Source organism: Scyliorhinus canicula, chromosome 23 (genome assembly GCF_902713615.1).
Source record: "Scyliorhinus canicula chromosome 23, sScyCan1.1, whole genome shotgun sequence".
NCBI classification, from domain to species: Eukaryota; Metazoa; Chordata; class Chondrichthyes; order Carcharhiniformes; family Scyliorhinidae; genus Scyliorhinus; species Scyliorhinus canicula.
In genome coordinates, this window is record NC_052168.1 from 12528109 (window position 1) to 12544588 (window position 16480).

At 45.4% G+C, this 16480-nt stretch overlaps 1 protein-coding gene across 5 annotated transcripts in view; it reads right to left on the bottom strand.

The window, feature by feature from the left end:
• Positions 1–16480, bottom strand: part of pla2g6 (phospholipase A2, group VI (cytosolic, calcium-independent)) — a 75887-nt gene that overhangs the window by 7666 nt on the left and 51741 nt on the right. For 4 of the 5 annotated variants that reach the window (XM_038783489.1, XM_038783492.1, XM_038783488.1 and 1 more), the window contains 5 exons: positions 12419–12556; positions 11000–11090; positions 10722–10885; positions 4997–5147; positions 2875–3011 (listed from right to left, as the gene is read on the bottom strand). In XM_038783489.1, the coding sequence (XP_038639417.1) occupies positions 2875–3011; positions 4997–5147; positions 10722–10885; positions 11000–11090; positions 12419–12556 (681 nt within the window). The remainder of the gene's footprint in view (positions 1–2874; positions 3012–4996; positions 5148–10721; positions 10886–10999; positions 11091–12418; positions 12557–16480) is intronic. The other variant, XM_038783491.1, reaches the window with a different exon arrangement.

Sequence of the window (16480 nt, forward strand, 5' to 3'; positions counted from 1 at the left end):
TAGCAATGATTCAGCATCCTGAGGGCTGACAGGTTGTGTTGAACTGTTTATGAAGCAGGAGAAAAATGGTAACAGGCTAATTTATGAAAGCTTTTGTTAATTTTGTGCTAATTGTTTCTCCCCATCCCTCCAAGGTGCTCATGGGACATTTCTAAAGATATAAATTCAAGCAGGCGGGGTTGGCAAGATGTATTTTATTTTTTTTAGGAATTTGTTGCTAGGGCGACACGGTGGTGCAGTAGTTAGCACTGCTGCCTTGCGGCACAGAGGGCCCGGGTTAGATCCCGGCCCTGGTTCACTGTCTGTGTGGAGTTTGCACATTCTCCCCGTGGATCTCACCCCCACAACCCAAAAGATGTGCAGGATTGTCCAAGCTAAATTCCCCCTTAATTGGGGGAGAAAAAGGATTGGGTAAAAAAAAAGACATTTACCACTTAACCTTCAGAAACTTTGTGCATGGGGGTGTCGGGACCAAGGGCATTTTTCTCCCCCACCCCCCTCCAAGTGAAATCGGGACAGATGATGGTGGATAATAATTAAAGTGGTGGGGGGGAGAGAACGGGAGGAGCTTGAGAGAGAGGGGAAGGAGAGAGCCAAAAATGAAGGGAGGGAGCAAATGAATGGCAAGATTAGAGGGGTGACAGGAAATGAGGGGAGATGGGGTGGCCTTTTTCTCTTGCATGGTTCTCAAGTACTTTGCGCATTATTGTACCTTAGGTGATATGATGCTCATAGCTCTACTTGCAGGACACGATGGTCACAGCTCTACCTGAGGTGCAATACTGTTGCAACCTTAATATCGCGCGGACGGTGTAGAGGAATCGTCACAGAGAAGTTGGATTTAACAGCGATTGGAGAGAAAATAGAACAGCAAAGGAAAAATTTGCATAACATCATCGCCAAACGTTTGGAAAAGCACAGACAGTTGAGGGGGAATAGATTGTTAAAACACCCGGCCAAAGATAGAAAAAATAAATTAACTGACCAATTAGCAATTGAAGACTTGGACGTGCATGGAATGGACAAGAAATTTCATGAGGAAGTTCAAAAAAGATGTTATAAACCTATAATTTTGCTATGTCAAGTCATTTTTTAAGCAGCTTTTCCAAATTACAAGTTTGATCTTAAGGGCACGACTTACCTTTCTGCTCCAAAATGACAATTACAGCTGGGTTTTTTTAATTCATCAGGATGTGGGCGTCGCTGGCTGGGCCGGCATTTATTGCCCATCCCTAATTGTCCTTGAACTGAGTGGCTTGCTGGGCCACTTCCAAGGGGCAGTTAAGAGTCAACCACATTGTTCTGGGTCTGGAGTCACATGTAGGCCTGACCAAGTAATGTCCGAAAGGGCATTAGCGAACCAGATGGGTCATTACAACAATCAACAATGGTCACCGTTAGGCTTTTAGTCCCAGATTTTTATCACCTGCTGTGGTGGGATTCAATCCCGGGTCCCCAGAGCATTGCCAGCTTTGACAGAGAGTCGTCCAGACTCGATCCGTTTTCTCTCTCTCTCTCTTTCCACAGATGCTGTCAGACCTGCAGAGATTGTCCAGCATATTCTGTTTTTGTTTCAGATTCCAGCATCCGCAGTAACCTGCTTTTAGCCCCAGAGCATTGCCCTGCTCCCTGAATTACTAGTCCACTACACTATCGCCTCCCGTGGTCAGTAGAGCAGGTCAATCACCCCTTTTAAACAGCCTATTGTTGTAGATAAAAAGTAATTAACGATTTGTGCTTTCGTTATAGACAGATAGAATTTACAGTGCAAAAGAAGGCCACTCAGTCCACCAAGTCTGCACCAGCTCCTGGAAAGAGCACCCTACTCACGCCCACGCCCCCACCCCATCCCTGCAACCCAGCAATCCCACCCAACCCTTTTAGACACTAAGGGGCAATTTAGCATGGCCAATCCACCTAACCTGCACATCTTTGGACTGTGGGAGGAAATCGGAGCACCCGGAGGAAACCCGACGCAGACACGGGGAGAACATGCAGACTCCGCAGACGTTAACCCAAGTCGGGAATCAAACCTGGGATCCTGGAGCTGTGAAGCAACTGTGCCAACCACTGTGCTACCGTGCCGCCCCTGTTTTGGCGCATGATGTTCTGCAAGTCTGCAAATACAAAATATAATTAAATGCTCACTCAAGGGGGCATGGTAGCATATTGGTTATGTTACTGGACCAATAGCTCAGAGAAAAGTGTTCAAATTTCACCACAACATCTGGGAAACCTAAATTCAATTAATTAAATTGGAATAGGACAGTAGGACTGACCATGATATTACCGGAGTGACTTAAAAAGCATCTAGTTCACTAATGCCCTTGAGGGAAGGAAATCTGCTGTCCTTATTCCGATCTGGCCTACATGTGACTCCAGATGCTTAGCAATTTACCGGATTTTAAAAAAAATTTAGAATACCCAATTAATTTTTTCCATTAAGGGGCAATTTAGCGTGGCCAATCCACCTAGCCTGCACATCTTTGGGTTGTGGGGGCGAAACCGACGCAAACACGGAGAGAATGTGCAAACTTCCGCACGGACAGTGACCCAGAGCCAGGATTGAACCTGGGACCTCGGCGCCGTGAAACATAAGGGCTAACCCACTGCGCCACCGTGCTGCCCTGCAAATTACCTGATTCTTAACTGTTCTCCAAAACAATCTAGCAAGCCATTCACCTGTATTCAAAAAACGCAGCTCTGCACCATCTTTTCAAGGGAAATTAGAGGTGGGTGATCTAATATTGGCCTCCTCGGAATGAATTTACTTATTTTTTAATTGCGAGGTTTCCTGATCCCCAGACGTCAGGATAACGCAAGCTTTTCAATGCCACCTCCTGTGGGCCGGACGCTGACACACTTTCTATTTACCTTTAGGTTGGGTGAGAGCCTGGAACTCCGCTGTCCGCATGTAGGGTGGATCATATTGCGACTCCGGTGGGCTGTAGTTGCGGAACAGGTGAAGTTCTCCAGGGTGCCGATCGGCAAGAGTTCCAGTCACCATGACTCTGTGGGCAGAGGTGGGTCAGTGGGGGGGGGGGGCAATATTCAGAATGATGGAGGACAAGAAATAAACTTTCAGCTTCTACTTTCACAAAAATCTAAATTTCAAATAACAATGCAATGGATAATATATTTTTGCATCGAGTTAAAATGCTTCAAGTGTAAAAGATTCCCCATCCAATACAGTGGATAATATAGAAAAGGATAAAGACATCTTTCAGAACCCCATAGCTTCCCAAAGTGCTTTACAGACAATGAAGCACTTTAGTCTTTCTTGTAACGAATGAAATGTGGCAACTAATTAGAGCACAGCAAGATCCCACAAACAAAAATGTGATGATGACCGATTGATTTCTTTCTAATGATGCTATTTGAGGGCTAAGTATTGACTGGGCTACCAGGGAGAACTTTGCTAAAATAATCTTTTAAGTCCACCTGAGGGGGAAAATGGGGCCTCTGTTTAGCAACTCATCTGAAAGATGACGGGCGCGACTCAACCAAACAATTTCCAAGTGTAGTTTTGGGCGGGTTTGGCGGGGTGTTTCTCAATGGCTTTTTGGGTGAGATCCACGCTGCTATTCAACCACACAAGTCATTTTTAAGGCCTTGGGGAGTTTATCCCCGGTCAAGCCCACACTTAGAAATTTTTCAACACTGGTGAGCGGAACTTGTCAATGAGATCGGTTCCTCAGAGATCAGGCCGTCATTTTGAAAGAATGCCCCGATCTCTAAGTCAGCTTGAGAGTCCCCCGCATCCCACATCCATGGGTAATGTCATCCCCCCTCCCCCGTACATATGGGGTTTAACCCCCCCATCCTGCAAGTGAGGACATCCTGCTATGGAGTTGCTGAGGGCCCACCCTTTTCAGGCCCCACCCACCTTTCAGGACTCCCACTCAACCGCCTTGCCAAACTTTATGAAGCCCCTTCATACCTGCTAGGGTGGCCGTGCCAAGGTGCCAGGCTGGCCGTGCCAAAATGCCAGGCTGGCCGTGGCAAAGTGCCAGGCTGGCCGTGGCAAAGTGCCAGGCTGCCACCGAGCGAAGGCGAGATCCAGATCGTGACGTCTTGCGAGGTTCAGATTAATCTTGCGAGACATCTCAAGCATCGCGAATCTCACGAGAGACCTTTCGCGAGATTCAACGGCCTCGCCGCATGACCAAGTCGGACGTAATGAGGCCGGTAAATCATGTCTGACATCTCCGACACAACGCACTCTCTCAGTACTACACTGGAGTACCAGTCTAGATTTAGTACTCTGGAGTGACACTTGAACTGGTAACTTTCTGACTAAAATGCTAGAGAGTGCTACCCACAGAGCCGTCGCTGAAGACCCTCTTTATGCAAGCTTTAAACAAGTTAGCATTTTCCATTTGAGTTGCCCTTACCTATCCACCACTGGCAGCAACGATATTAAACAAAGTAACAGACATACTATTTGAAAACTATCACATACACCAAGATGGTTCACTTATATTCTAAAAATTGAAGAGAGAATTTAATATAATACAGCATTGGGGATTGGTTGCAAGTCAAGGTTAAATTTGTAAAATAGATAGAGTATCCATTATTCAAAATGCTCGGGACGGAGAGTGTCTCGGATTCCGGAATGTTCCGTATTTTGGAATGCTAAACTGCAAAGAACTTCAGACACTGCTCGGGGTCACCGGTCGGTGTGGCGTCTGACAGGGATACGTGGCTTCCCTCCTGACAGGGAATCAGGTACCAGGTATAACTCTTTCGATCCAACAAACCCGTGCCATCAATTGGAAGGATACGCACGCACGCACGTGTGTTCGTCCACAGGAACGGGTCACAGGGCTAGGAACAGCCAACACTGAAAAAGTATGGAGGTCAGAGCTTTCCGAATTTCGGAAAAGGGATACTCAACCTGTATTTAATATGCAGCAAAGTAACAGGAGGAAAATTAAACAGATGGGAAAACATAACCGGCTCATCGTCACTGTAAAATCGAAAATCATTAACTCACTTTGGTTTGGTGACATCAGTCATTTTGGTGTTTTCCCCAAACTCCTTCTTCAGAAACTCCTCGAGCGGAGCTGAGGAAAATGGTCTGGATCCTTTAAAAACTTCATCTTTCATCCGGAAATACAGGCAACGCAGATACTGCATGGATTTGCCTGCGAGTGAGAGGAAAGCGATATCCTATAGTGATTGCCTCGAGCAAAGCATGTGTGGCGAAAATTGGGATAGTCCACATTGAAGTTAGCACAGAGACAGACGTACTGACAACTTGAAACATTAACTCACTCGTTCTCTCCATTGAGGCTGACTGGCCAGCTAAGCACTTCCAAAATTTTTTGATCGTAGTATTAGAGGGAAATCTGTGTCCAAGGAACGTGAGCAAGGTACCGGGCAATGATCGGTGATCATCGAACCACAGTAATTAGGACACAATTCAAGCTCATGAAACCACATTTCCAAACAGACAACACCCTTGGCATAGAAACGGCGGAGAGAATAAAAACTGGTAAAATAAAAGCACAGGATTTCTTCCACCCAACGAAAATAAAGGAAATTTGTTGGACTCAAACTGTTAGGGTGCATGGTGCCTCTCCTTCACATAGATTACAGTACTGCTTGCAGATCATCATCGATTCACAAATGTAATTTGAGGTGCATTCATTCCTTGCAAAGTTAGTTTCGGGTTATCTTCCAGTTTTGACTATTTATTCACTGGGAAATATTATTAAGCAACTGCTGATTTAAACAATAATTGTGTGTAAGTGCTTAGGCTCTTCCCCGATAGCAGAGGTGCAGATTGGGGTTGCGACTTTGCACACACATGTAAGACCATAAGACATAGGAGCAGAATTAGGCCACTTGGCCCATCGAGTCTGCTCCGCCATTCAATCATAGCTGATATTTTTCTCATCCCCATTCTCCTGCCTTCTCCCCATAACCCCTGATCCCCTTATTAATCAAGAACCTATCTATCTCTTCTTAAAGACACTCAGTGATTTGGCCTCCACAGCCTTCTGCGGCAAAGTGTTCCACAGATTCACCACCCTCTGGCTGAAAACATTCCTCATCTCTGTTTTAAAGGATCGTCCCTTTCGTCTGAGATTGTGTCCTCTGGTTCTAGTTTTTCTAACAAGTGGAAACATCTTTTCCACACCCATTCTACACCAGGCCTTGCAGTATCCTGTAAGTTTCAATAAGATCCCCCTCATGCTTCTAAACTTCAACGAGTTCAGACCCAGAGTCCTCAACCGTTCCTTATTCGACAAGCTGTTCATTCCAGGGACCATTCTTGTGAATTTCGTCTGGACCCTTTCCAAGGCCAACACATCCTTCCTCAGAATACTCCAAACGAGGTCTGACCAGAGCCTTGTACAGCCTCAGAAGTGCATCCCTGCTCTTGTATTCTAGCCATCTCGACATAATGCTAACATTGCATTTGCCTTCCTAACTGCCGACTGAGCCTGCATGTTAACCTGAAGAGAATCTTGAACAAGGACTCCCAAGTCCCTTTGTGCTTCTGATTTCCTAAGCATTTCCCCATTTAGAAAATAGTCTATGCCTCCATTCCTCCTTCCAAAGTGTATAACCTCACACTTTTCCACATTGTATTCCATCTGTCACTTTTTTGCCCACTCTTCTAGCCTGTCCAAATCCTTCTTCAGCTCCCCTGCTTCCTCAATACTACCTGTCCCTCTACAGATCTTTGTATGATCTGAAAACTGAGCAACAGTGCCTTCAGTGCCTTCTTCCAGATCATTAATGTATATTGTGAAAAGTTGTGGTTCCATCACCAACCCCTGAGGCTCACCACTAGTCACCGGCTGCCATCCTGAGAAAGACCCCTTTAACACCACTCTCTGCCTTCTGCCAGTCAGCCAACCCTCTATCGATGCCAGGATCTTACCCTTAACACCATGGGCTCTTAACTTATTTAACAGTCACCTATGCGGCACCTCGTTAAAGGCCTTCTGGAAATCTAAATAAATCACATTCACTGGTTCTCCTTTGTCTAATTTCCTTGTTACCTCCTCAAAGAACTCTAACAGATATGTCAGACATGACCTCCCCTTGACAAAGCCGTGCTGACTCAGTCCTATTTTAACATGCGCTTCCAAGTACTTTGCGATCTCATCTTTAATAATGGACTCTAAAATCTTACCAATGAACGAAATCAGGCTAACCGGCCTATAATTTCCCATATTCTACCTCACTCCCTTCTTAAACAGCGGTGTTACATTCGCCACCTTCCAGTCCTCTGGGAGCCTTTCTGCCTTCAGTGATTCCTGAAAGATCATCACTAATGCCTCCACAATTTCCTCAGCTATCTCTTTTAGGACCCTGGGTGCAGTCCATCCATCCAGGTGACTTATCCACCTTCAGATCTTTCAGTTTCCCCAGAACCTTCTCCTTAGTGATGACCACTACACTCACCTCTGTCCCCCGATTCTCCTGGAGCTCTGGCATCCCACTGGTGTCTTCCACCGTGAAGACGGATGCAAAGTAACTATTCAGTTCCTCTGCCATTTCTTTGTTTCCTATTACTCTTTCTCGAGCCTCATTTTCCAGTGGTCGTACGTATACATACAATTTACAATGCGGAAGGAGGCCATTTGGCCCATTGGGTCTGCACCGGTTCTTAGGAAAGAGCACCCCGCTTAAGTCCATGCCTCCACCCTATCCCTGTCACCCCACCTAACCTTTTTGAAACCAAAGGCAATTTATCATTGCCAATCCACCTAACCTGCGCATCTTTGGTCTGTGGGAGGAAACCGGAGCACCCGGAGGAAACCCACCCACAGGGAGAACATGCAGACTCCGCACAGACAGTGACCCAAGCCGGGAATCGAACCTGGAACCCTGCAGGTGTGAAGCAACTGTGTTAACCACTGTGCTACCGTGGTCCAATGTCTATTTTTCCCTCTCTCTTACCTATTTAATCTTCACCCCCCTTATTACTTTTTTAGTTGTCCTCTGCTCACTTTTAAAGGCTTCCCAATCCTCTGGCTTCCCACTAATCTACACCACTTTGTATGCTTTTTTTTTTGTTTTTATGCTATCGTTGACTTCCCTCGTCAGCCATGGATTTCTTGTCCTCCCCTTAGCATATTTCCTCCTCCTTAAGATGAATTTCTGTTGTGCCTTCCAAATAACCCTCAAAAACTCCTGCCATTGCTGTGCCACTGTCTTCCCTGCTAGGCTACTTTTCCAATCAACTCTGGCCAGCTCCTCCCTCATATCTTTGTAGTTAACCTTATTTAATTGTCATACTGTTACATCTGATTGCAGCTTCTCCCTCTCAAACTGCAGGGTAAATTCTATCATATTGTGGTCACTGCTCCCTAAGGGTTCCTTCACCTCAAGTCTGCCTCATTACACATCACCAAATCCAGAATTGCCCGTTTCCTAGTAGGCTCTGTCACAAGCTGCTCCAAAAAACCATCTCTTAGACATTCCACAAATTCCTTTTCTTGGGATCCATAACCAACCTGATTTTCCCAGTTCACCTGCATATTGAAGTCCCCCATGATTATTGTAATGTTGCCTTTTTTACGTGCCTTTTCTATATCGATTTATTTTCTGCCCCACATCCGGACTACATCAGGGTCTTTTTACTTTTGCAATTCCTCAACTCTACCCACAGAGATTCTATGCCTTCTGATCCTATATCGCTCCTTGCTATCAATTTAACTTCATTCCTTACTAACAATGCAACCCCGCCCCCTTTGCCCATCTGCCAGTCCTTTTGATAGGATACATATCCTTGTATATTTAGATCCCAGCCCTGATCCCCTTGCAGTCACGTCTCTGTGATGCCCACAGCATTGTACCGGCCAATTTCAATGTGCGCAACAAGCTCATTTACTTTGTATACTGCGCGCATTTAGGTACAACACCCTCAGTCCTGTATTGACCATTTCCCTTCTCACACTTGTCACCTTTTTTGCTCTGCCTGAGGGTAATGTTGTTCTCTTATTTTTGTTCTCTATTTCCCCTTCAGTTCTTACACCTTCTAAGCTAATGCTCTGGTTCCTACCCAAACCCCCACCATACTCGTTTAAATCCTCCCGAGTGACTCTAGCAAACCTCCCAGCCAGGATATTAGTGCCCCTCCAGTTTAGATGCGAGATCACAGCCCGGCTCTGCCCAACACAATATTTCCAAGCAAGGATCAGCAGACAGTGATCAGGAGAGAGAAATCCTGGCCAGTGTTCCCTCACCCAATGATAATGAGCTAACTATAGGTCAACCAACATTGCCTCAGCTGAAGTTAACTAACTTAATGTGGTACGCCAATCAAAGCTGGAGCCCTTCGTGTTCAATGCCAAGATTACAGAAGAAAGCAGGAAGACTCTATTCTGTACTGAAATGACCCAAGGTGGGCAGACCTGGGACCAAATCGAGACCAGTTGGTTGTCCACGGCCAGGGCAGACGATGCATTTTCCCCACCCAGCCATCAGGAAGCCAAGACTTGTTTGTACGTAATTACCCAGAAACTGCAAAAAAAACTAATTTTACAAGAGATTATTGAAAAATTGAATTAATCCAGTGAGGATTACACAATACACCTTTGTGACTAGCTTTATAAGGAAAGAGGGAACCAAGATTTAAATGTGGGCAACTTAAAACATGGTTTGAATTTTCTCAATGGGGACAGCACATCAAAAAACACCGCTTCTGAAAACTAGGCAAAGCTTTCTCCTGCCCCCAAAAAAGTACCGACTTTGGTACGGAATGCATGCTTCCTGTGGAGGGACAGGAGTACAGCCACACACTGATAAACAAATACAGATGTCAGTAATTGAGCTGGTCAGGTTGTGAGCTCCCTCGGCAACGTCAAGTCTGGCCCAAACATGGTCCAAACGAGGTGACTATCAACCCCAAAAATCCATGCAAGGAGTTGCGATATGGTCGGTGCAACTAGCTATAGCATGGTATTGATAGGGCCTGGCAGTATATCTGTCAATCGCCCTTTTGGCTGCATTTAGTGCATGTCCCAACAAACGCAGGAGGGTGAAACATAACAACACTGCACTAATTTAACTGAAGGGGACAGAAACTCCCTGGATAACCGCTGAGATAGAAATGAGAACAAGATTTTTTTTGAAAAAATATATTTAAGTTTTTTAAAAAATCAGTGTCACCTTGAATTTCACACCCCTATTTCTGATTTTAAAAACGGGTTACAGGGATATGGGGAACAGGTAGGGAGGTGGCTTTGAGACCAGGAGGAGATCAGCCATGATCTGATTGAATGGCGGAACAGGCTCCAAGCGCTGAATGGGCCACTTCTGCTCCAAATTCCTATGTTCCTATGTCTAAATCAAAATAAGCGGGGCCGCTCGGTGGCGCAGTGGTTAGCACTGCTGCCTCACGGTGCCGAGGACCGGGGTTCGAACCCGGCCCCTGGACACGGTCCGTGTGGAGTTTGCACATTCTCCCCGCGTTTGCTGCATGGGTATCACCCCCACAACCCAAAGATGTGCAGGGTAGGTGGATTGGCCAAGCTAAATTGCCCCTTAATTGGAAAAATAAAATTGGGTCCTTTAAATTAAAAAAACTAAGCACAGAGCCACCTGACATTCATAAGGATATCTTACAAGAAACGCACACGTTAGATATTTTCCCATCCCAAATACCCCTCATGTACAACTGATACTCCTTTTCCCCACCCTCCCACCCAACGGGTTCAAATCCCGGTTCAAACATGTCCACTTTGTAGAGTACTTACCATGTACGATAGCGAGGGCCAGAATTCCGCCGGTGCTGGTGCCCGATACCCAATCGAAGAGCTCCCTGATGGGTCGGCCAGCAGTCTGCTCGATGGCAATGAGCAGCTGAATTAGGACAAGACCTCGAATTCCACCCCCGTCCAGGCACAGCAGACGATCGTGGCTGAAAACGAGCACCGTGCAATTGAACAACTAACTCCCCTCACACATTCCAACCCGTCCAACAAAAAAAAAATGGGGAAACCGCGTTCACGTCCATTCGATTCACTTTTCTCACCTCTGGTGCATATATCCATCACCGTCTACAGCGTCCATCCCTTTTGTTAAGGACCCGATAACAGTGGCAATCCCGATGATATCCTCAAATCCTGAAAACAGAAGGCACTTTTCTTGGTTGCTACAAGGTGCTCTGCCCATCCACTCACAGGGCAAACTCCCACACCACCATCAGGTTTTACAATAGGTTTTGTTATTTGATTTAGGGCTACAGCATTGTAGCAGAGCGTTAGTGGGTTAGTACTTGAGAGGCTTGGGTTAATAATCTAGAGAACACGAGTTCAAACCCCACACCATGGCAGTATCAAGATTTGAATTCAATTTAAAACTCAGAAGGAGACAGATCAGTTCAGTGACCATGAGCTGTTGAATTGTGCTAAAGGCCTCACTGGTTTCCTGCGTTCTGATTTTTGTGCGACTCCAATCCCGCCAATGTAGTCCAGCAAGCAACTCAGTTGTAATAAGACGCTACTGATGAACCATCAATCGAACGCGAGACGAGTTGCTGTACAAAAGTTAGGGTTTAATAAGCTAGAAGTTAGGCCTGCGGTCGACTACAGTAAATGAACGACCGCCGGGCGTTCTGGGTATTTATACCTCGCTCTGGAGGCGGGGTTAACTCAGCCTCTCGATCAATCGGAGAGTCGTCACATGACTGGTCTCAACCAATCGGTCGAGAGGCACATGACCGACCAGGGCCAATGGTAAGCCAGTGTTCTGCACCAATGGCAGACAGCTATGCAAATCATACCACCACAGCTACCACCAATTCAAGAAGATGGCGCACTCATCCCTTCTCTAACTCCAAGTGGGATCTAATAGGAAGCCTTGCCTGGAGTACAAACTGTACTCGCATCGAGTATTTTTAGAAAGAGATATTTTGAAATGGTAACTCCGCATAGTCTCCGATTACTGTTGTTTTTTGAGTTTAAAAAGGCCAGTAAACAAAAATAAAGGGCCTTGTTTATTTTGTACAAGAATTTAAAAACCCATACAGCAAATATCTCCCCATAGCTCATCTCACAATCACCTCTCTGCAGGTGTTAATCATAGAATCATAGAATTAACAGTGCAGAAGGAGGCCATTCGGCCCATCGAGTCTGCACCGGCCCTTGGAAAGAGCACCCTACCAAAGCCCACACATCCACCCTATCCCCCGTAACCCAATAACCCCAATGCGAGGTTTACCACTCATATATAATCAACTTTACAAATTTGAACTTCAGAGTGATTCAAAAATAATTAAAAGCAGCAATAAGAATCGGGAAAAATGAAGACAGAGGAAAGGCGCAGTAGCTTAGCCTGCAATACTTCGGAAAAAGAGCCCTTTGCCCACCCTGGCCCCTCTCCGCAAAGCAGGACAGGAATCCAGGTTACAGAAGCAAGGATGCAACAAAAGGGAGCCAATGGCTGAGGTTACCTAATCCGTGGTTGGTTTTCACTGGGGGTGATCTTGCAGTGTGGACGGGTGACGGTATGGGGGAGTCAGGAGAAGGCGGATAACAGCGTTCAGCCCCTATACTATACAGTAGGCTCAGCATCACCTTCCGGTTATTGCCTTTGGAGGCATCAAACAGTTAGTACCGGGACATAAACAGGCAAAGCACGATTTCAATTATGAACCAAACAGAAACACATCTACTACATGCAGGCTTAACTGTTATTTATTATCAATGCACTTTTCAAACACTACCAAAAATTGCAAAGTTTCAAACCAAAATGCTACACATGAGATGACCGTCTCTTTCTCAAGGCTGAGATTTTCACTTTAAGAAACTTGAACCTCCTCTTCTCCTCCACCTCCTTTTAACAAGAGTGGGGAGGGGGAAAAGAAAGAAGGAGAATTTCACCTGGCTGAGGTGGGTTTGTCAGGTATAGCTCCTTCATTAAACACCCGGTTGATTTCTGCAATATTTTTGCCACTTTTCACTCTGGCATGAGAATCGAGTCATGCAAATTTGCTTAAAACTATTCTGCACTGCATACTTTCAGCAGTGCCGGCTAATCAGAGAAAGATTTTCTTTTTGAAACTCCTCTCGCCGATCTTTCCCAAACCTGGATGTCTTTTCCGCACAGCTCCCCAAGCTGTTGGTTCGCTGGCAACAACTCCTAAAGTGTCTGGGTTAGTTACGCTGCTGCTCCCACCTCACCAGTGGCCAAGTAGGGAAGGCTGCACAGCTCCAAGGCATTTGCTGAGCGCGTCCTTATGAAAGTCATTGGGAACTGCACAGGATTGGCATGGGGAAACTTCCACCTCCCTCTCAATAGGGCGAGTACCTGGCTTCCACTCAGAAACCAGTTCCCGGTTACCGCATTTCTGAAAAAAAATCAGAGTTCACCGTTTTAGGGGGCGGGGGAGCCGTGGGGGACGGTGGTGGGAGACAGATCAGGAACAAGCTACATCCCACTGTTCTGTGATAAAGTACACATGTACTCCAAGCATGGAATCATGACAGCAGTAAGACTGTTAACACGGAGGGGGCAAGAACTCTCCCTCAAAACGCCATTTGCCAGTCCATTTGTTTCCTTCCCACTCGATACTATATTGGATATATTATATTTCATATTTAATTTGGAGTCTAAGAATCAAGATCCTAGCTCACCAGTATTGCTTTGCCAAAGGTAGGAGGGTCTGTTCTCCAGCATCAACAATTGCATATTTGCAAACCCTCAGATAACAGTGATTTTTCATGTCTACATAATCGCTTGAAACTCTCATTTTTGCAAACTGAACGTTGACCTCTTTTCCCCAATATAAATCTCTCCGTCGGCACTTATCGTGGCTCACTGAAATTACATCCTCCTAACAAAGGTGGTGCTGATGTCACTGCCGACAGCTGGAATCAAACCACATCAGCCCTGAATGTTTTAGAAACATTAATGCATGCATTTTTAAAAAATGTGTTCAGTCATAGGATATCAGTGATGCTGACAATATTTGTTGCCCATCCATAACTTCCTTTGAGAAGGTGGTGGTGAGCCGCCTACTTGAGCAGCTGCAGTCCATGTGTGGTGTGGGTACATCCACAGTGCTGCTAGGAAGGGAGCTCGAGGTTTTTGACCTAGTGACAGTGAAAGAGCAGCGATATAGTTCTAAGTTCAAGATGATGCGTCACTCAAGAGGGGAACCTGGAAGTGGTGGTGTTTCCTTGCCTCGACTGCCCATATCCTACTAGATTGTAGATATCACAGCTTTGGAAGGTGCTGAAGGAGGAGCCTCAGCAAGTTGGTGAAGTGTATCCTGTAGATAATATACACTGCTGCCACCCTGCATTGGTGTTAGGGGATCTTTGTTAGGTGAATTGGACATTCTGAATTCTCCCTCAGTGTACCCGAACAGGCGCCGGAATGTGGCGACTAGGAGATTTTCACAGTAACTTCATTGCAGAGTTAATGTAAGCATACTTGTGACACTAATAAAGTTTATTATTTAATAAATAGGGGTCTAACCAATCTTCCTCTTCCAAATCCCAGGTCAAAAGAACCTTTGCTTTGCCAGATCTTTCAAGTTTGCCTCCCCTTTGCTTCAACTATTCGCTCGCTCTGGACCCATATTCGATTACTCTTTTCATTTTCACCCTTTTCTGCCTTCGCCATTCAATCGCACCAGCCCGCCTCCACTTTTGTTCTCTTCCTGCTCCCTTGCTCTCTACATGTAGAAAAGTTGTTAATCTCGAAAAATTTCCAGCTCTGAAGAAAGACTATTAGCATGATATGTCAGCTGTTTATCTCTCCACTGTCCTGATCTGACAAGTGGATCCGACACTTTCCATTTTTTATTTCAGCTTTCCGCAATCTGTTCAGTTGTTTGTTCTTGGATGGTTGAAAGTTGACTTTTGGAAACCACAGATAATAGGGCAGCACGGTGGCGCAGTGGTTAGCACTGCTGCCTCACTGTACCGAGGTCCCAGGTTCAATCCCGGCTCTGGGTCACCGGCCGTGTGGAGTTTGCACATTCTCCCCGTGTCTGCGTAGGTTTCACCCCCACAACCCAAAGATGTGCAGGCTAGGTGGATTGGCCATGCTAAATTGCCCCTTAATTGAAAAGAATGAATTGGGTAATCTAAATTTATTTTTTTAAAAGGAAATCACAGATAATGTATTCGCAGAGGAATTCAGTTCGCTGTGCTAACTTTTTCCACTTTGAGACGATGAAACGGGTGAAGTGGACTTTTGCTCTTTCAGAAACTGTTGGAATAAACTTCCAAAGTTTCAGAGCGCAGGTTCGACACAGGTTATGGAGCAAGTCTCGTGCTACTAGCTTTGAGATCTGCGATTCCACTTCTGTTTATTACTTTACCTTTGAGTAAGTTTGAGTGTCATTTTAACTTTCCACCTTGCTCCCACTCTGACCTCTGCCTGCTACAGTGTTCAGGTGAAGCTCAAAAGCGAATTTGAGAAAAGCGCTTGATTATTCGACAGGGCACATTACCATAACCTCTGCCCCGATTTTTTTCATGTTTCTTTGCTTGTTTGTTTCCTTTGCTGCCTCCACTCGTTTTCTCACTTTGCATCCAGGCGGCGGCTATCCTGCCATTCACACCTCTTCTGGACACACCTTTTGTTTCCTTACTGGTCCATTACCATTTTCTTTGTCTTGCAACATTAAAACCTTTTGTCATTTAATCTCTCCTGCCCTCCGCCCTATCATAGATCTTTCCTTTTTTTTCCCTACACTTCCCACTTTCACTGGCTCAAATCTGTTACATTTCCAAAGAAAGCTTGCAGATCTGATATGTTAACTCTGTTTCTCTCCACAGATGCTGCCTGACCTGCCAAATATTCCCGGCATTTTCTGTTTTTATTTCAGGTTTCTACCAGCCTTGCTTTTATATTTTGTGGAGTAAGGTGTGACTGTTAAGTTTCAGCCTGAACAATATCGACTGTGCTAAATGCATCATCCTGCTAAGTGAACAGGAGAACATAGTGGACAATCCGAGTTAATTTCTGAAGCGGTACACTAAAGAAAGAGTAATCGTCAGTCCTGCAATAAACTATACCTTTCTCTTCACATTTAAGATTATACATTTCACCATGTAGACAGATCAGGTTTACTGAAACTGCTGGACGTCAGTGAACCACAGTTAAAAGTGTTGGAAGAGAGTCTAATTCTAACCGTTGTATAAAAGAAAATAACTTTCATTCTTGTATTTGTAAATCAGATCTGGGACAGCAATAGCAATCAGTGGGCTGTTTAGCACACTGGGCTAAATCGCTGGCTTTGAAAGCAGACCAAGGCAGGCCAGCAGCACGGTTCGATTCCCGTAACAGCCTCCCCGAACAGGCGCCGGAATGTGGCAACTAGGGGCTTTTCACAGTAACTTCATTGAAGCCTACTCGTGACAATAAGCGATTTTCATTTCATTTCATTTTTTCATTTCATGACCTGGCCACCAGTTGAAATTAATGCATCATAACGTCTCATGCAGCATGCTCTGGTTATAATACTTATTCAGTGAAAAACGGTCAAGCACTTGTTATC